The 19,443-nt window shown below is 58.8% G+C and overlaps 1 protein-coding gene across 2 annotated transcripts; it reads left to right on the forward strand.

The window, feature by feature from the left end:
• The first annotated feature begins 4,146 nt into the window (after positions 1-4,146).
• On the forward strand, positions 4,147-17,941 carry NRTN (neurturin). Of its 2 annotated transcripts, none has more exons than XM_043466326.1 (3): positions 4,147-4,285; positions 14,239-14,457; positions 17,352-17,941. In XM_043466326.1, the coding sequence occupies exons 2-3, from the start codon at positions 14,289-14,291 to the stop codon at positions 17,774-17,776; spliced, it is 594 nt and encodes a 197-aa protein (XP_043322261.1). In that variant the 5' UTR covers positions 4,147-4,285; positions 14,239-14,288; the 3' UTR covers positions 17,777-17,941. The 2 variants fall into 2 exon arrangements, with proteins under 2 accessions (XP_043322261.1, XP_043322262.1); XM_043466327.1 differs by lacking the exon at positions 4,147-4,285 and adding an exon at positions 12,864-13,610.
• Positions 17,942-19,443: the final 1,502 nt, after the last annotated feature.

Consider the following 19,443-nt stretch of genomic DNA (forward strand, 5'->3'; position numbering starts at 1 on the left):
CTGTGTTCTCAGTAGGAGCTGAGGCCTCGCTCTGCCCTCAGCATCTTCCAGCTCAGGGTGAGGATAATTTTGATGAATCCAGAGCCCCAGAGCCTGGTTTAAAGGAGCTTCTTGACTGGGCATCAGCAACCCTGTGCTGAAGAAACATGGAACCATTTCACAAATGGGAAAGCTGAGGCACAGCGAGCTCAGGACCAGCATACTGGGGGGGGATGGAGTAACACTCAGTGTGTGAGGGTGCTCTGACTGGAGGGGTGGCTGGAGGGGCAGAGAACACAGAAGGCACCAAGCCACCTCACCCCCCCATGGGCTGGTCCCCAGAGGGGTCCCCGAAATGCAGCCGTGGGCCTGCAGGGCCTGGACCAGCTCCTGGAGTTAAGATGGAAACTTCTCCACCAGCCAAGTCTCTGAGTCTTGGCCAATGGCCACCAGCTTCCCTAACCCTCTGCCTCAGCCTCTACCCATGAACAGAACACTCCCCTGGGAAGCAGTGACCATCGGGCGGGGGTGGGGGCTGAAGAGGGCCCTCTGACCAGAGGGGACAGGTTGGAGGAGCAGTGGGGGACAGTGGTTACATGTTTCATAGTCATCCAGCCCCAGAGTTGAGCTGCTGTCTTACTGTGTGACCTGGGGCTGATGTCTTGACCTCTCTGATCCTCAGGTTTCACAACTGCACCATGGGCTTATAGCACACTGGGGAATGGGAGGCCTCTCCTGGAGCTACCTGGCGAGATGTGCTGTGGAGGAGTCAGTGAAGGAGCAGAACTAATTTCCCAGTAAACATGGGAGAGGGGGTGGCGATGGGCAGGTGGCTGGGCCTGGCTGCCCCTGCTATGTCCTACCCCTGCCTCAGCCTTGACCTTGGGGCCAGCCAGCTCAAATCAGTCACAGAAGTTACATGCCTTTGAGTGCCCCCTGCTCTTCACTGAGCTTCACCACCCTGCCCCCACCCCCAATCCGTGCGCTGAGAGACCACAGTCCCTAGCCACGGGCTGACTTTTAGCGTGGGAGGCTCAAGGCTGGGTTCCACCCACCCCGCCCCACAGTAGCCCAGTCTGGAACAAGCAAGGTTTAAAAATAAAACATTGTAAATACCCGTGTTTCCTGCAAATAGAACCAACCCCTGAATCCCCTCGGCCTCCCAGGCAGCCAGGCGCAGACAGCTCCCTTGACGGAGGTGGGGGGGCGTGTCATATGTGTACCAGTTCCCGCTGCTGTGTGAGTCAGCCAGTGTGACAGGGTGTCTGTCTGTCACCACCTGTCCAGGGGGTGACAAAGCCTGTGGTTGGCGACAGAGAGTGGCCAGCGTGCTGGGTTGTATGAGGTGACATGCATTGATGTCAGAGGGTGTCACACCTGTGTCTGATGTGATCACGTGGGGCCGGCCTTGAGGAGGGTCGGGGCTCTGGGGGCCTGAGTGTGACAGGGGCTGCCTCCTCCGTGTGTGTTTGGGTCAATGTGTGTGTCCCTGAGTGTGCAGGCGTCTCCTTCCAAGTGGGGAGCGTGACCGAATCTCTCCACGGTGGGGGAAGGTGCGCATGAGTCCTACACCCCCGGGGCCCCGCCCTCAGCCCCGCCCCTCGACTCCGCCCCTGCCCCCCTGCACACCCCAGAGGAAGAACCGGGTCTTTCAAGTCGCTGTTACCAGGGCAACCATTTTACGAGCGTCCACATGGTGGGCACGTGTGTATGTCCTGCACCCCATGTGTCTGTACGCCCCTGCCCCCATGGCCCCCAGCCCAGGCGGGGAGGGGGCGGTGTTCAGGCGTTGTGCGGTTAGCACAGGCGGCCAAGGGGCCGCTGGTAACAGCTTAATGATGGCTGGCGGGGTGGGGGTGGGCTCCTGGTCTGGATACGGGTGTGCAGAGGGGCTGCGCTTCCCGGACCTGCACGGTGTGTGCGTGTGCGCCTGAGCATGCATGACACAGGGTCTCCTCGACTCCTGTGCGTTCATGGCTGTGCAGTGGGCACACGATGCTCGGCCTTGCGTGTGACTGTCAGAGGGTTTTGTGTGAAGGCGTGTGTGTATGTGTAACAATCCGCCAAGTGGACACGTGTGTGCAGGAGCAATCCTGCTCCGAGCCGTGGAGTCCCCCTGGGGTTGCTCTGAGGGCCAGTGGGCTGCTAAGCGCGTGAATAGCACGTGTGTCTGTGTGTGTAGGGATGGTGCTGTTCTAGAAGGGTGTGCGGGTATGCGTGAAAACGAGCATGGCTCTGGGTGTGACCCTGCCTGGAATAAGGTTTGGGAGTCAGTGCCTCACCCTTCCCTCCCGGCCAGGGTGTGTGTGTGTCTCGCTGAGAATGAGTTCTTAACGACACCAATAGTGGCAGACGCGTGGCCATTGCTCAGCAAGTGGCATGCTTACTCATACTTAATAATTCGATCCTTACTGAGACCCTTACAGGATCTACTGCTAACACCCCGTGTTATAGACGGGGAAACCGAGGCACGGAGAGGCAAGCACAGACCCTTGGTCTTTGCATCCTGGACTGGAATCGGGCAGCTGCGGGGCTCCGGCTCTAACGCACACTCACCCTTTTTCCTTCCCCGACAAATTCAGAATCCAGGCTGCACCCCGCTCGCTCGTCCAGTGCGCCCCACACCCCCATGACTGGGGTGCCTGTGTGGTGCGGGACCTAGTAGCCATACAAACCCCAGGCAGCTGGGATCAGGAGGATGCAGGCGGCCTGAGTCAGAGTGAGGAGGCCCCAAGAAATCAGGCAGCGGGAGTGAGAACCAGAGCACTTGGCTGCTGGAACACCGGCGGCGGCGGGGACCCAGAGGGCAGGAGCAGAGCGCTGGGGCAGGGGGCGGGACTATGAGGCAGGGGGCGGGACTATGAGGCAGGGGGCGGGACTCTGGGGAGGGCGTTTCACCGTAACTAGGCCGGGGTGGAGCGGGGCCATGGCGGATCAGCCCCGCCCCCTCCCAGCCCCGCCCCCTGAGCCATTTGGAGCCGCTAGGGGGCGCATTGGGAACGCGGAGCCGTCGGGGAGGGTGCCGGGTGGGTTTGGGCTCTCTGGGCCGCAGTGGGCCTTGGTGCCCAGGAGAGCGCCGCTGGGAGCCAGGGGTGGGAAGGTATCCCCGCGCAGGATCTGGCTCGGAGGCCAGACTAGGGAGAACTGCCACTTGATGAGAGGTGCTGTGGACAGCGGGTATCGTCCGTCGTCGGTCTTAGGGTCTCATTTGCTATCTTACAGGGAAACTAGGTCCCAGAGGGGAATTTCTTTAGTTTTCTGGAATGAGGACCTGGGAAGGGACTGGGGGCCCCGCAATACCCAGTGAAGTGAGGGGGGAAATTGTGGGCCATGATTACCGCGTCGGGGGAGTGTTGCGGCTCTTAATTCCACGGAGGCGGATCTTTGGGGGGTCTGGAGAAGTCTCGGATTTATGGAAGATGCGCCGTCGGGGTTCTTGAAGTGGGAGTGGGATATAGCTAATCTGGAGGGACGCTGTCCCGGGGGGATCCCCCGAGGGGCTCCCTTGGCGAGAAGACTTCTTGAGGCCTTGCGTTCCGGAAGGGGACCGAGCAGGATGGGGGGGAGGGGCCTGGCTGTAAGACCGGTTCTCTGTGGAGTGGGGAACGCTGAAGGTCGAGGGACTGGCATGGGGGGCGCTGTGGCTCTTATCTCAGCAAGAGGCCCTTGGAGGGGGGGCATTACAAAGGTGAGCCGCCCGGGCCTATGGGGCCAGGGGATATCGCCGTCTAGGGGGGTGCTGCTGTCCTTGCACCCTTGCCACCTGCGTTTTTCAGGTCCCCCTCTGGCTGGGAGGGACTGGGCGGGGGCGTCTCCCAGTCCCTGGAAATCCGAGCCACCGCCCCTGGCCCCGCCCCCGGCCCCGCCCCCCGGCCCCGAGCCGGCGGAGCCGTCCGCGGCGGGAGCGGCGGAGGCGGCGGGAGAGCGCGCCGTGGAGCCGCTCGGAGCTCCTGGGCCCCTCGCGCCGCCGCCTCGGAGCCCAGCGCCACGCACCGAGGCCGCCCGCGCCGTCTGTGCGCCCCTGCGCCCCGCGCCCTCCGAGCCGCAGGCCGTCCAGGGCACCCCCTCAGCCCCAGCCTCCGCCGGGCTGGGATGGCCGCAGCCCGCGGCTGAGCGAGCCCGGGGGGGCCCCATGGGCCGGCCCGCGCCGCGCCCCCCCCGCGGCCGCCCCCTCCGGCCCGGGCCCCCCCGGGCGCCGCGGGCCCAAGCGGCCCGGATGGCGGTCGCGGTGGCAGGGGCAGGGGCTGGGGCCGGCGCGGGCGGCAGGCGCGGCCGCCACTGACGGCTAGTAGGGCGCCCGGAGCAGGTAAGCAAGGGCAGAAGCGGGGCCCGCAGAGGACTGGCGCGGGGGAAGGAATGGCCCCCATGGACGGAGGTTGCGGGGGCGTCCAGGGACTCCCGGTAGACCAGTAGCTTCCCGCCTTGAGCCAAGAACAAGCGTGTGTATGAGGGTGGGGTCAAGAGGCGACAGGTCCGTGCGTGGCAGGGGGTCGGGAGGGCGATGTAAGCGCCTCTCTAAGCTAGGGTCTGGCCAGGGGAGGGGGTGGTCCCTGTCCGACGGGGCGGGCGCGCTTCTGCCTCCTCGGACCCTCTTGTATGCTTCTGGAGAGGGGATGGAAACAGGAGCAGCCGGACACCACTCCCCAGCCTTTAGGTGGGCGAGACCCAGACACCCCTTCGGTCTTGTGGTCTACAAGGGGGCCGCGGGGGACAACCGGATCCCGCGGACCCTGAGTGGGGGGCTGCCGTCGCGGCCCAGCTGCACGCAGAAGTAAACATCTGTCAGTGGCGCGTTCCAGCCGCGTTCCCTGCGCGCCGCCGCCGCTGCCGCCGGGGACACGGTGTCCTCCGGTAAGGGCCCAGCTCTCTCGGCTCCTGGAGCCTTAATGCAGCCGCAAGAGGGCGCGAAACCATTTGGGGGGGGGGGTCCCTTAAGGGCAAAGACCAAATTTGAAGAAGAAAGGGCGGTCGTCCTTCCTCTTTTTAGTAAAGGCATCTCTTACTCAGGATGATCCCAAAATTCTCCCAGAAAATGTGGTTTGTCAGTTTACAGTCTTTAAGCGGAGGGGCCTGCAGACAGTGGGCAGATGTGGGCTGGGACAGAGACAGAAGTGGCTTCTCTCCTGGGGTGGGTGTCACCACAGTCCTCTCCCCAGGAAGCACCAGCATACATATATCACGGTGCGACTGGCCTGGGTCAGTGGGCCTTTGGTTACCTGCAAGGCTGAGGCCAGCAGCCCAGATCTGGGGAGTAGAACTAGGGCCTATGTGGGGGGCATGGAACACCAGACCCCTGATTTTCCTCACTCCTGCCTGCCCACCGTGTCCAACATCCTTTTCTGTCTGTTCCATGACACTCTTTGTCTGTCTTTAAAAGAGCCCCGGGCTGAGGAAGCCCTAAAAAGGCATGACTGATCTAGGCAGACACCCCTCCCCACACCCTTCATTCTAGGACTGCTGAGGTTTGAGGTTCCACAGCCACTCCCAGGCCTTACAGCCCACTCCCACACAGCTGCGAAGAGCTAGTTCCAAAGGTGCAGGGGAGAAACCGAATCACGCCTCCCGACAGTTGGGCACAGTGTCTGGAGTTCTACCATCACGGCTTGTCCCTCAGGTGATAGGCCTCAGTTTTCAGGGGGTGAGAAATGGATACAGCTTTCAAGAGTCTGGGACAAGAGAGGGAACCAAACAGTTTGCAGCCAGGCAAAGAATACAACCAAGAAATCATTTCCACCAACACGTATTGGACTGCCACGGTGCAGCTGACTCTGTTTGGGGTCAGGCTCCTGGGCTTTGTCCTTCCAGGAAGACAAACTTAAATCCAAGGTGGAGGCCAGAGTGGGGAGCAAAGGCACTCCCTCCGGGTAGGAGGGTCAGGGGAGACTTCCTAGAGGAGAGACATTGGGGTTGGGGCTGTACAGGAGGAGTAGGAGTTTTCTAAGTGGGACCAGTCAAAACATCCAGGTAGTAGAAACTGTATATGCAAAGATCTGGAGGCAGGAAAGTGCATGAGTGGTTTTGGAAAATCCAGGCGGCCTGTGTGGGAGGGAGAGATTGTTCTGAAAGGCTGACAGAGAACTGGGCTGGGGCCTTCAAGGACAGATTCCTGGAGATGGGAGCTGGAGACACAGAGAGAACAGGTCCTTTAATGCATCTGGCATCATTGGGTGCATCCATCTTTGCTGAGAGGTTCTGGGATTCTTCTGCAGATGCAGCTTTCCTGGTCCCCCAAGGTGGTGTAGGGGAGTCTAGATCTCAAGGCCCACGAGGGGAGACAGGATCTTCCCTCTGCCCAATGAGCATCAACTGAGCAGGCACAGTGGGAGGCTGGTTCTCCCCATTTCATATCTGAGAAAACTGAGGCTGGGCAAGCTGGAGAGATCTTTCCTTATGTGCCATGTAATTAATTCTGAGCCCTAAGCTACCATGTGCCAAGCTATGCACCAGGATGAAGCAGAAAATAAGACAGGCCTGGTGCTTGCTGCACTCATGAGGGGGAGGGTGGGGGGCAGACCTGAGGCTCTCAAAACATCCATCCAGCCTCCTGGACTTTCAGGGTGTGTAAGGGCCACCAAGGAAGCCTGAGTAGGGTCTGGGACACTTTGGCATCAGTGTTCAGGAGCAGAAAGATCTTCCCTTCCAATCCCAGAGGACTCAGGCTTTGTCTGGCCCTGGAAGAAATCCAGCAGTGGCCCTCACTTCCCAGCGGGGGAAACAGAGCCCAGAGCAAGGGCCCCACCATCCGTGCCTAAAGAGCTCAGTATGTGAGGATCCCAAGGCAGAATTTGAACTTGGGGACATGGAAAAGGTGACTCGGGTCCCCTGGTTCCCAGGACACCTGTGTTAGAGTTTGCGACACGTCAGAGGTCTGTGCCTTGGTTTCCCTTTCTGTCACAAGGCCAGGTTTGTGTGGCATCCCCCTGGCTACTCCTGGAGGACCCACATCCCTCGCGCCACCCACTGGGCCCCATGCCAGCTGCTCAGCCGTGCCAGTGCCAGGCCTCATTAGGTTGATCCTGTTATTCTCCCCCAGGGAGGTCCCCCCGCAACGCCTGCCCCAGATGCCTGTAAGGCCTGTCCCAGGCCAGCTTGGCTAAGCCAGACCAGCCTGGTATGGTCGAGGTGGGAATTTTATGGGCCAGCCGCAGAGGACCAGGACAGAAACAGCGGGTCTGAAAAGCAGGCGGCCCCACCACACACACGCTCCCTGGCCCAGTCTCCCCAAGAAAACGCCTGCACAGTGGCTGGTATAAGAAGTGGGCACTGATGGGGAATAGGACACCCCCCATCTCTCCTCATCTCCTTGTGCTGTTCCCTGGCTAAGTTTGCTCTGGTCGCCCCGGTCCCTTAGAAAAGCTATCATCCTATCTCTGAGCCTTTGCTCATGCAGGTCTCTCTGCCTAGAACACTGTTCCTACATCTTCACATGGGCTCAGCACAAATCCTGCCTCCTCCGAGAAGCCCTCCTTGACCACTCAGCCTAAAAGCAACCCTGGTTACTATTGCTTCACCTTGTTTTATTTGGGGGCTGTTGTTGCACTGACAACCTCTAAATTACCCTATCTTTCTTTTTTTTTATTGGGCTTTAATTTTATTTTTTTCTTTTATTTTTTAACTGGAGTATAATTGCTTTATGATGTCATTGTGTTAGTTTCTACTGTTTTCTTCTTTCTCTCTCTCTCCCTCCTTTCCTCCTTTCTCTCTTACTTTTCTAGCCACACAGCTTGTGAGATCTTGGTTCCCCAACCAGGGATCAAACCTGGGGCCCCAGCAGTAAAAGCGCAAAGTCCTAAGCACTGGACTGCCAGGGAATTCCCTAAAATACCTTTCTGTCTTTTTTATTATCCATTTCCCTTAATGGGTGGTCTGAGCTTGGCAAGGGTGGAGTCCCAGGTTGGCCGTGGCTGTCCTATGTTCCCTGGCTGGCCCAGCACCTAGTAGACACTCCGTAAATGTTGAGTGAATGTGTTGGGGGCAGAACCGCCTGGCACACGGGCTTCCTGCCATGTGGGTCTTCTGTTTACTTGCTAGTTCTGCTCTGCTGTGTGTCTTTGAGAAAATTTTCTCCTTCCCTGGACCTCAGCCCCTCATAAACAGCAAGACCTTGCTTCTCTCCGTCCACCCCCGGCATCACCCTTGTTACAGGGGTTGTGGAGACATTGAGAGAACAAGTTTAGAGTCAGACCCCGGTTCAACTGCAGCTCAGCCACTTAATTTCTGTGTGATCTTGGGCAAGTCACTTTACCTCTCCAAGCCTCAGTTTCCACGTGGTAAATGGTGCTAATAATAAGAACAACATCTTTTCCAGGGACTGTGGAGGGAGAAATAAACTTGTGGAAAGCACTCAGCAGAGGGCTCGGCACTAAATAAATGGAATAGCCAACACTGCCAGGTGTTAATGTTATTATTCTTGCTCTTGCGGTTATGAGGAAGGCCATATGGTACAGTGTTCAAGAATGTGGAACAGAGGGCACTGAGGCTGGGGCTTTGAAGGATGAGTAGGAGTTTGCCCAACCGCCTGAGTTCACATTCTAGCTTGGCCATTCATTCATGCTCTGTTTGACCCTGAGGAAGACACTTCAGTCTTTTGGACTTCTTTTTCTGTATACAGAAATAGATAATGGGGATAAAATGGTCCACACCATTCTGCGAGTCACTAGAGGTAAAGCGCTTAGAACAGCAGCGATGGTGTTGTTCACTAGTGTTAGTATGAGCTATTTTTCTTTAATACTATTATCACAAAGCAACAACACAGAAGTCCTCCCCAGAAGTCGACTCCTCAGCCTCACTTTGGTGAAGACAGACCCAGAGCCCCTTAAGATACGCTCAGGACCCAAGACTTGATTCTCAGAGTAGCAGGGAGCCAGCGATGGTTCTAGCAATCGGGCAGCAGGAAGCTTCTGGGTTGGAGGAAAAAGAGGAGAGGTGGGGCTCCCACCTCTGGCCAGGCCTGGAAGGTTCTGCAGGGGGCGTCTGTGCCTGCATCCTCCCAGGAGGCCGCCCCACAGGCTGGCCCCTGACCCCCACAGACGCGACATCGGAACCAGCTGTGCTAGCCAGATGTTCCTGGTTTACCCGCAGATGTGTGACGCTGGCTTGCGCCTGCCCCGGCCTCCCCATCCCCACCACAGGGTGGAGCTGGGCCCTGGGGCCCTCCGAGGGAGGGGGCACATTTTTGTGGGCTGTGGAATTTGTTTCTCGTTTTGCAGAACCATTGAATCTTGTCTTGAGAGAGGCCCAAGTCCCACCCGTTTCCCCATCATGAAATGGGGCCTCAGTTTCCCCATCAGTGGTTCCCTAGGGAACCCCCAGGGGCCATCTGGGGTAAACGAAATGAGCAAGGCTGCCCGGGGAATGGGCCCAGCTGCCAGCCCCAGAGCTGGAGGATTGATGGAGGAGACAGAGAAGGGCATGCAAGCACCCGTGTCTGACACCCGGGCCCTGCTGCTGCCGTCAGCCAGACCTGCAGGACTTCACTGAACAAAAATGGCCCTCCAGATGAGGAGGTGTCCTGGGCAGCCCATTGTACAGATGGGAAACTGGGGCTCAGAGAGGGGGAGGAGCTTGCCAGGGGAGGAGCTGTGTGCTTGCCACACAGCTTCCTTGCCATGTGATCCAGCCAGGAAGAGGCAGAACATGGATGCGAGTTCAGCTGTCTGGACCCCAGGTGCCGCAGCATCCAGACACACCCTTCTCCAGGGGCTGGCCAGCAGGTGTGGCCACCCCCACTACTGCCCACATGGCTTCCCAGCCTGGCTTGTTCTGCCCGTGGGTGGCAATGACAGCCCCACGTGCAACCCGGTCATTCCTATAGTGTGGGACGGACCTCCTCAGACCCTTTCTGAAGTTGGGGAAACAGGGATACAGGAGGACCAGAGGCAGATCTAGGAGTGAGGTGCAAAGGGAGAACAGTGTTAGTGGAGGGAGGCACCCCATGGGCAAAAGCCTGGTGACTGTGGATGGAATTCTCAATGTCCGTCTTTGCTTTGAGGGGACCCAGCCCAGGCTGTCCCTCCAGAAACTCCACCTGTCCTGCAAAGACAGATAAGGATCCACATACTATGCTGGCAGAGCTGGGCAAGAGGGAGGACCCTGCAGCTGTGGGGGGACGGTCAAGATAGGGAGCAGGCATGGCTTTCGGGAGGAGGGGGCTATAGGAGCTGGGACTTTGAAGGATGAGTAGGAGTTTGCTTGATGGAGACAGGCATGCCTCTCCCAGACTGGAGAGATGAGTGGGTGGGCGGAGGGTTCCCCTCCCCTCCAACCTCTCCCTGGGAACAAGCATGAAGCAGGTTCCTCCCTGATGCCAGCGGCTCCGCAGGCTGAAGGCTGGTGACCCTGGGAACAGGTATGCCTGGTGGGTGTTCCCTGGGAAGCTCTGTGGAAAGGTGGAAACTTGGAGCGTTGCCGGGACATCAAGATAACGAACAGTGTTTCCTGGCACCATCAAAGAAGCTGCCAGGAATACCCCCACACCCTCACCCTAATTGTCTGCTCCTTGGATAACTGGAAAGATCCAGCTGGCTGTGTGTCTACGGGCTGTTCATCACCCCCTCTGAGCCTCAGTTTCCCCTCCCTCCCAGTGCTGGGGACTCTGTGGCCTCCAGCTAGAAGTTGAGGTCATTCCAGAGGTCATCCTTGCTGTAGTTCAGACTGACCTGACCCCCATGAAGGGAGGTGCCCCCTTCCTTAGGCAATGAAGATTCTCCAGGGTCTGGACATTGTTGGCTTGAGAGGGGACCCCGGACCAGGTCCTGTCTGGCAGATGGTGACACTTGAAATGCCAGCAGGTGTGGGCAGAGCAGGCCCTTTCCTCTGGGGCATTCTGCTCCCACACTCCCCTCTTCCCACTCGCAGCCTCCTGTGGCTCCACCGCTCGGTGCCGCCTGCAATCTGCAGACAAGGGCCCCCAGCGCTGGCAGGATGTTTGTGTCTGCACGCCTGCTTGCACGAGTGTGGCTGGAGTGTAGGATGCAGGTGATAACAGGCATGCCTGTGCACGCACAAGTCCTCAAGGGATGGCTTGGAGGCGGCACGTGTGTGGCGTGCCCATTCTCTGTGTCATCGTGCAAGAGACAGTATGTGAGTGTGCAGATGCTTGATTTGTGTGGGAGTGTGAGTCTCAAGGGTGTGTGAGAGCTCCCATGGGCATGAGAGAGTGTAAGGGGTGTGATCGGGGAGCTCCCAAGGGCAAATCAGGATGTGTGTGCATGTGTGCAAATACTAGTGAGTGGTAGCGCTTGAATGCTATGTTTGTGAGTAAAATGCGTACATGTGAGAGTACGGAACACACTAGCATGTGAGTGCAGTGATGTTTAGGTGTGAGGGTGTGATGATGTTTGAGTGCGTGGTCATGTTCTAGGTGGGAAAACACCTGAGTGTGTGGCTGTGTTCAAGCATGTGAGTGGAATTCTGTTTGAGGGTGAGTGAGACCACTGAGTGTGTCAGCAGGAGCTGACAGGCATCTGAGCATGTCGGAATGTGTGAGCTGGGCAGTGTCTGAAAGTGTGCGTGCAACAGTGATTGGGCACACATGAGAGAGAGTGTGTGTGTGTGTGTGCGCACACACGTGTGCTGAGTGAGTCAGTGTGTGTGAGTCTGGGAAGGCTGGGTGTGAATATGAACCCCCAAGTGTGCTGTGTGAGTGCCCACCTTCCCCATGACACATGCACACAGATCATGCACACCTGGTCTCCTCCATGCCCTCCGCCACACCCGCTCCCCATCAGGTCCATGCCAGAGACAAACCAGTTGGGTGACCCCCGTACAGAAAGCCCATTGTTGCAGATGCTTATCAGCTGTGCCTGCCAGGTCCCCTCCACCAGCGGTCCCCTGCCTTCCCATCCCCCTTAGAGCTCCAGGAGGTCTGCAGCTCCAAGGCCACCAGGAGCTCCTGTGGCTGGGCCATCTCGGGGCTGGAGACCCATCTATCCTTTCAGCGCCCCGTTTTATACTAGTGCTGTACAGGGACCTTGTTCCAATCTAACAGGGAAACTGAGGCACGCCACTCCAAGACGGGTGTGACGACCAGAGGTCTTGCACCTGGGGGGTTTCCCTGTCTCCTCCCTGCCAGGGTGGGTGAGGCCACCAGAGTTCTCCTCTTAGCTCTGTGGCCCCAGGCAGGTCACTTTGCCACTCGGGGCCTCAGTTTTTGCATCTGTAAAATGGGAATAAGGACTCTTGTGAAGTTAAAATGACTTAATAATATGCATTAAATTTGTACAGTGGGATCTGGCATCAAGTAGGGGCTCATTAAGAGTAAAGGCGGTGGGTTTGGGCACTTGACAAATGCCAAGACTGACCTGTTTGCTGCACAACGTTGAGAATGAAGTCTCCTCCCAACCCCCAGGGCTGCATGACCCGCACGACCTGTGCTCCTCACCTCCCTGCCTTCCCCTCCCCTTGCTCACTTTGCTCCAGCGACATGGGGTTGTCTTGATGATTCCTTCAATCAGCCAAGCATGGCCCTGCCCTAGGGCCTTCGCCCTTGCTGTGTCCACAGCACTCCAGGCTGGCCCAGGGTTTGTTTACATGGCCCCAGGTTGGGGCCCTCATTATCCATCACCCCACTGACAGTAATAACATTATCACCACAGTAATAATAACAGCAGTATCAAATACCACCACAGACTTCCCTAGGAGTCCAGTGGTTAAGACTCTGCGCTCCCAATGCCGGGGGCACCTGTTCCATCACTTGGCTGGAGAAGATCCTGCATGCCTCATGCAAAAAAAAAAAAAAAATCCAATACCACCAACAGTGGCAGGTCCTCAGAATAACTCCAGAGCATTTGCTCCGCCCACTTGGAGCACTGTGACAAAGAATCCGGGTATGAGTCTCTAGATCCTTTCCGAGCTGTGCCCTTGACCAAGCCTCTCTTTCGTGCCTGTTTCTTCATTTATAAAATGGAGGTTACAATGCCTCCTTCCTGAGCTCAGCACCGGTTCTGGTACACAACAGGGGGTTAACAAGCGTTCTCCGTTACTTACTGTCTGGTGCCGGTCCTGTGCGGGTGCATCCTTGGGGCGGGGGGTGAGGCGGTTCCAAACTTACTGCTCTTAACCACGCCCCGCCCCCCTCCGCCGACACAGGCACATCACACGCAAATAAAATGCAAATAGCACGCAATGAACTGCTCTGGGCAGCGCGCAGGTCAGCCTGTGCGGCCCGAGGCGCGCCCAGCACCCCGTCGCTGAGCCGGGGCGCTGACCGTCGTCCAGCCCGGCTTTCATCGCTCCGTGTAAATGTTTACACCGGGCCGGCCGCCAGGCCCCGCGCCGGGCGGCCGGCGGGGTAATGTAAACGCGGGCTGGAGGCCGCTCAGTGGCGGGGAGCTTCTCAGACAGGGTGGGGGTGTTGGGGTACGCAGGAGTTATTAAACATCTACTGTGAGCATGACGCGACTAGGCAACCACAACACTGAGTAATCGGTGCCCCAGTAGGGGAAGCTTAGACGTTGTGGGGACCCAGAGAGTGCCCTTGCACGGGCCTGGGGCTGGGGAGGAGGAGCAATCAGGGCAAGCTTCCTGGGGGAGGCACCGTCTAAGCTAGGACCGAAAGTGGAATGGGAGTGGGCGGCAGTGGAGAAGAGAATGTTCTGGATGGAAGGACTCACTTGTACAAAGGCCTGGAGGTGGGTTGAGGGCAGTTTTGGTCCATTGCTGCCCACTTCTGGGCATCTATTTGCCTGGGGGGCGGGGGCAGGGAGTCTAGGCCCAGAGCAGGGCGGAAAGTCACTTCCAGGGACATTAATATGGCTCAACGGGAGGGCTCCAGCCTCCCAGACTGTACCTATTCTAAGCACCACCTCTCCTCACCACCCTTGTCCCACAGTGCCCCCTGCTGGGGATGTCCTCACCTTCCACTCTTCCCCAGACTCCCTGGGTTCCAGCCACGGCAGCCTCCTGGCTGGATTGGCCACCCCGGGTCACGCCTCAGGACCTTTGCACCGGCTGTTGCCCCTGCCTGAGATGCCATTCTCTTCTGCCTGGCTAGCTCCTACCTTTGCTCAAGTCTCAACTTTCCTCAATCCTCAGGAAAGCACCCTGGGACGCCCAGATGGGGGCGGTTCCCAGGTTACCCCTGGCACAGTGCCCACCTCCTCCTTGGCAGCATTTCCCACAACCTTGTTCAGTGGTTCCTAGATGAATCACTTCTATATTATTATTGGTCATTAAACGGGAGTGGTTCAAATTCAGGGGCCCCACTGTACCCCACTAGCTGGTCCAGCACCCTGTGCCCGTTCGTTTGTTGCCTGACAGACAGACGACGGAGGCCGTGTGGCTGACCATCCCGTGGACGCAGGCTGAGGATGCAGCGCTGGAAGGCAGCGGCCCTGGCCTCGGTGCTCTGCAGCTCCGTGCTCTCCATCTGGATGTGTCGGGAGGGCCTGCTCCTCGGCCACCGCCTCGGACCTGCGCTGGCCCCCTTGCGCCGGCCGCCTCGCACCCTGGACGCCCGAATCGCCCGTCTGGCCCAGTGTAAGCCCTCCCCCGCCCCCTGTCTTGAGTCAGATACCCCCAACATCGCAGCGACCATAATGGTGGAATGTTGTACACAGTGGAGCGGGGCCACAGAGGCTTATTTTATGGGGTGGAGGGAGGGTGCAAATCCCCTCAACGGCCTGGCAGGGGTGTCAGAGGGGATGGTTGCTGAGAACTGGGGTCCCTTGGCTCAGCTGTCACAAGGAATTAGGCTCTAGCCCTGAGGGGCCCGGGGGCCAGATGGAGATTAGACCTGGGCATTCGGCCCGGGCGGCCCCTGCAGCGCAGTGGGGGGTGGAGGAAGAGGGAGGCTGGACCCGAGGCCCTAGTGACCTGCCGGGGGTGGGGACAGGGGAGGCAGAGACCTAGAAATAGGACAAGTCCTAGAAACGGGGAGAAAGACAGACATAGAGGAACAGAGGATGGGCGAGAACGATGTGGGAAAAGGTCAGGAGGTAGAAAAGTGGAAATGCCAACCATGTGGCTGTATGGTCCAGCTCCCCACTCGCCCCTGATGCCTGCCGGGCAGGTTCTGTGGGGCCGGAGCCATGCATGGGCCCTGACTTAGTGCGTGCATGGGTGTGTCCACACGTGCATCCATGTGGGTGGATGGGGGTTAGGTGTAGGCAGGGGAGTGTGCGTGGACCCCCGTGGGTAGGGGGTGCGTGCACGCCTGTGTGCAAGTCTGCACCCGCCCTGCCGGCCCACACAATCCTTCTTTCTTGTCTTCACAATGGACAAGGGTGGCCTCCGGTGCAAGCTCCACTTCCGCCCCCACCACTCCACCCTTCAGGCTGCTAAATCCTTCCCAGGACACTGGGTCCCAGAGACCCAGGCTCCCCAAAGCTAGTGCTCCAGGCCCTGGGGGCAAAGGCCCAGTGGTGGAATTTCAGGCACCAGGGAGGATCTCGGCCTACTGGCGGGTCCTGCCTGCCCTGCATCCTGTCCCTGGATCCAGCCCTACTGGAGGAAGGACATGGATTTCCATACCCCAGAGTCCCAGTGTTCTAGGTTCTGGGATTAATGCACTGATGGAGGAATCTCAGGCTTGGGCCAGGGAGGTGTGGGCATCATCTCCTTGTATTTCAGACCCTGTGCACGTGGCCAGGCCTGCTGGAAGGACAGATATACTAGAAGATTATTGTTTATCTGAAATTCACACTGAACCAGGGATCTGTATCTTAACCTGACAATCCCATGAATTAACTCTAGACACACATCTTTGGGGTGGGCACACTGGTGGAATTTTAGGCATCGTTAGTGAGCTAGGCTCACCCTGATCCCAGAGCAAGCAGTGCTTGCCACCCTACTCCGACCCATCTCCCAGAAGATGCTGTTGGGTGGCCCCCCATTTCTACCCTCCCAGCCCCAGCCAAAGTAGGGACTCTGCAAGTCTCACTGAGCAAACAATGAAAGTAGGGTACAGCAGGGTACAACGGGTGCAACGAAAGTAGGGCTGTCATCTGCCTGAAACTACAAGGCTCCGAGTGGGCAGAGCAAGGCTCAGAACCGGGGCTTGTCTGCTCTTGAGACCCCCTATGGGAATAGACAGCTCCCAGGGTGACAGACAGCCCTTCCCCCTTGGGCCTCCCAGGAAGCTATTTCTTTTGACAGCCAGGTGCGCCAGCCTTGGGGGCAGGTGGGAGCTTAAACTCAGGATTTCCTCTCTCAACCACAAGAGTGACTGCCACCTGCTTAGGGGCTGGGAGCCCCGTCTGCAGACCCAGTGTCAGTTCAGCGCTGCCTGCCATTCCGACATCTACACTTCTCTCCTGGGGCTGAGGAGCACTGGGGCAGGACCAGCCGCTTGGGAAATAAATTTAGGCCGTGGAGCCCTGGGAATCTGTGGCTCAGGGCGCCTCCAGGCAGTTGTGGGAGAAGAGGGTTGGATGTGCACCAAACTTGGGCACGGGATGGAAGTGGGAAGACTGTTTGGTTTTCTCTCTGCCACCTGCCAGTGGTGTGGTCTTAGGCACCTCTTTGCCCCTCTGGATGCCCCGTTCCCTCACCGGTAACATGGGGGAGCCCCTGACAGCAGCTGCGGTCACCCCATGTGGTAGGGCCAACACACAGTTCTCAGTGGCTGCTGCTCCCCTGTGCATTTTGAGAAGCTCACACACCTGATCTGGTGTGGTGAAAGGGGAAACTGAGTACACGGTGGAGCAGGAGGGATGCGGGGAGGGGAGGCGTTGTGAACAGGCCAGAGGTTCAGAGAATATGCAGAGGTTTGGGTGGGGATCCCAGAGACGGAGTGAGAGACCCATGAAAGCTCAACCAGAGTGGGGGGTTGGGGTGTGGGAAGCAGGCCCCCAACACTGCTCAGAGAGGATGTGCCAGTGTCCTGGGGCAACCAGCATGGGGTGGGGACAGCTGGGGCCCAGGAGGGACAGGGATTTGGTTCACTACACCCCCTGCTGAGCGACCACCCCCCCTCCTTTTTTTTCTCCAGTGAGGTGAGAGCAGCTCAGTGAACAAGGGAGGAATTTCCAGTGCTGCCCTGCATAGGGATGGGGTCCACAGAGAGTGGTGGAGGGGTGTGCCCACAGGGAGACAGACACCGGGTCGGCTCAGCTCAAGTTGGGGCAGACTGGTATGTGGTACAGGAAATGGTTCTGGGCAGTCCATCTTAGGTGTAGGCTCCAGAGAAGAGTGCTGGTAGCCTTAGGGACCCAGCCTGGGGGCCTGGATATGCAACCCTCTCCTTACACACACGCCCCCTAGAAAGGGTGCATGAGCCGGAATCAGGGAGCAAGATAAGATGTGGTCAGGAGAGGGTGCACTAGCACCTGAGTCACCACCAGGTCCCTTTTCGCAGAGGAACAGCGTAGATATGGCGCTCCTTCCCATGCATCCACCCACTGACTCCCCGGCCCTTCTCTATCCCCTCGCAGACCGTGCACTGCTGCAGGGCGCCCCGGATGCGGTGGAGCTTCGAGAACTGACGCCTTGGGCCGGGCGGTCCCCTGGTCCGCGCCGTCGGGCTGGGCCCCGGCGGCGACGCGCGCGTGCGCGATCGGGGACACGGCCGTGCGGGCTGCGCGAGCTCGAGGTGCGCGTGAGCGAGCTGGGCCTGGGCTACGCGTCCGAAGAGACAGTGCTGTTCCGCTACTGCGCAGGCGCGTGCGAGGCGGCCGCGCGCGTCTACGACCTGGGGCTGCGACGCCTGCGCCAGCGGCGGCGAGTGCGGCGCGAGCGGGTGCGCGCTCAGCCCTGCTGCCGCCCGACGGCCTACGAGGACGAAGTGTCGTTTCTGGACACGCACAGTCGCTACCACACGGTCCACGAGCTGTCGGCGCGCGAGTGCGCCTGCGTGTGACCCTACCTCAGCCGGCCCGGAGAGACGGCGGCCACGGCCCCCGCTCCGACGGCACCCACGGTCCCTCCTGGCAAGCCCTGCGACAGACTATCCACGCGCAGGAGATGCCGTCCAGGGCTCAGGACTCTCGCGTTAACTGTACCAAGATAAAGTGTGGAAAATCCAGCCGGGGTTGTGATTCGGCTCTTCGGCATGAGGGCCTACGGGGAGGAGACACCATCTCCATTGGGAAGAGGGGGACGGTACCACCTGCTCTATGGTGGGAGGATCCCATTTGCTTTGGCCCCGGGGAAAGAAAGACGGCTTTTTTCAGGCGTACAGAAAGGAAAGAGGGGCTGAGTGGGGGGATGACCACAGGGATCTTCTTTCGCATCTCTCTACAGGCTCTCTTGCCTCTTCCAGGTGAGTCCTAGCCTACTCCCCGGCAAGGTGTCCTTCTGGGTAGGAATGATTGAGCCACAGTGCAGATGGAAAAACTGAGGTCCAAGTGGTCCAAATCTCCCTCACCCAACAGACCTCTTCAGGCCTGGTCAGCTCCCACCAGGGTGAACTCGGAGCCACTATCTCCTTTCACTAGCTAAGAATATCCACGCTGCCCATCTCCCAGCGGGGGATAGGTCTGGGGCAGGCGCCAACCCCATCTAGCCCAAAACTGGCGCCTGCTGGGGCACAGCTGGGTCCCCAGGGACCTAGGTCCTGGGGCTGTAAAGCCTTTGGCCAGAGCTCGAGGGAGAATTTTCCAGGAGCCCCCGTGGAGGATGGAAAAAGCGTGATGCGGTGTTTAGGTTTGCCCACGGTGTCACCTTGATGCTTGGCACGCCCAGAATGGGCACAGGGTGTTGGGTTCCTAGCAGGCAGAGAGGGGTCTGCTGGTCACATGGGCTGAGGAGGGCGGGCAAGAGAGTGGCTGCTGCAAGCCCAGGCCTGGCTCACGGGAGACCAGATGGAGTGGACTCCTACCCTTCTTCCCTTCAGACTGGGTGGCAGGGGAATGTCTCCAAGGCACAATTGCCCCTTTGCCCAGTTTGTCTAAGGCCCAGTCCCATCTCTTCCATCCTCCCACTCTAGACTGGGGTTCTCAAAATAATAGCCCCACTCTCTCCTTTCTGTGTGTCTCCTAGACTGGCCGCCTCCCTGCTGCACTAAGGACCACCTTCTAGAACCTAAACATGGCGTCCTTCGCAGACCCAATCCCCATTCCGATGCTGGGAGACTCAGATCAGATGCTCCACCCAGAGAGGCTCACCTGGCTGGGCAGGGACATCCCCAGCTCCCTGCTTTCCAGTCTTTTATTTTGCCGTTGTGGCAGCTGGACCCACTGGAGTCAGCTAATAGGTAGGACTTCCAGGAAAGCCCAAGAGCAGCGCTTGAAGGCCAGGCCCCAGACCGTGGGTGGTCAGCTTGGAAGGCAGTTTCAGAGCATGCTGGCTGGCTGGGGTCCCCACCCACCCCCGCAGTCTTTTGACTCTGAGGTTTGGGGTGGTGGATTCCTACATCATTCAGGCTGACTCAGCCTGGCGGCTGTGGCAGAGAGGCCAGAGTTCCCAGCAGCCGAGGAAGCTGAGCCTCAGTTTCCCCATCCTAGAAGGCCCTGAGCCTCAGAGAGGGAAGTTGCTCAGCCCAGGACACACAGCAGGAAAATCAGCTTTGGTGCTTGGGCCTGTGGT

The sequence above is a fragment of the Cervus canadensis genome, chromosome 4 (assembly GCF_019320065.1).
Source record: "Cervus canadensis isolate Bull #8, Minnesota chromosome 4, ASM1932006v1, whole genome shotgun sequence".
In the NCBI taxonomy this organism is placed as follows: domain Eukaryota; kingdom Metazoa; phylum Chordata; class Mammalia; order Artiodactyla; family Cervidae; genus Cervus; species Cervus canadensis.

Bases quoted from the DNA above. Each gene is read 5' to 3' on its own strand.
- NRTN (XM_043466326.1), top strand. From the start codon at position 14,289: ATGCAGCGCTGGAAGGCAGCGGCCCTGGCCTCGGTGCTCTGCAGCTCC. The intron at 14,458-17,351 runs GTAAGCCCTCCC...ATCCCCTCGCAG, and splicing joins AATCGCCCGTCTGGCCCAGT to ACCGTGCACTGCTGCAGGGC.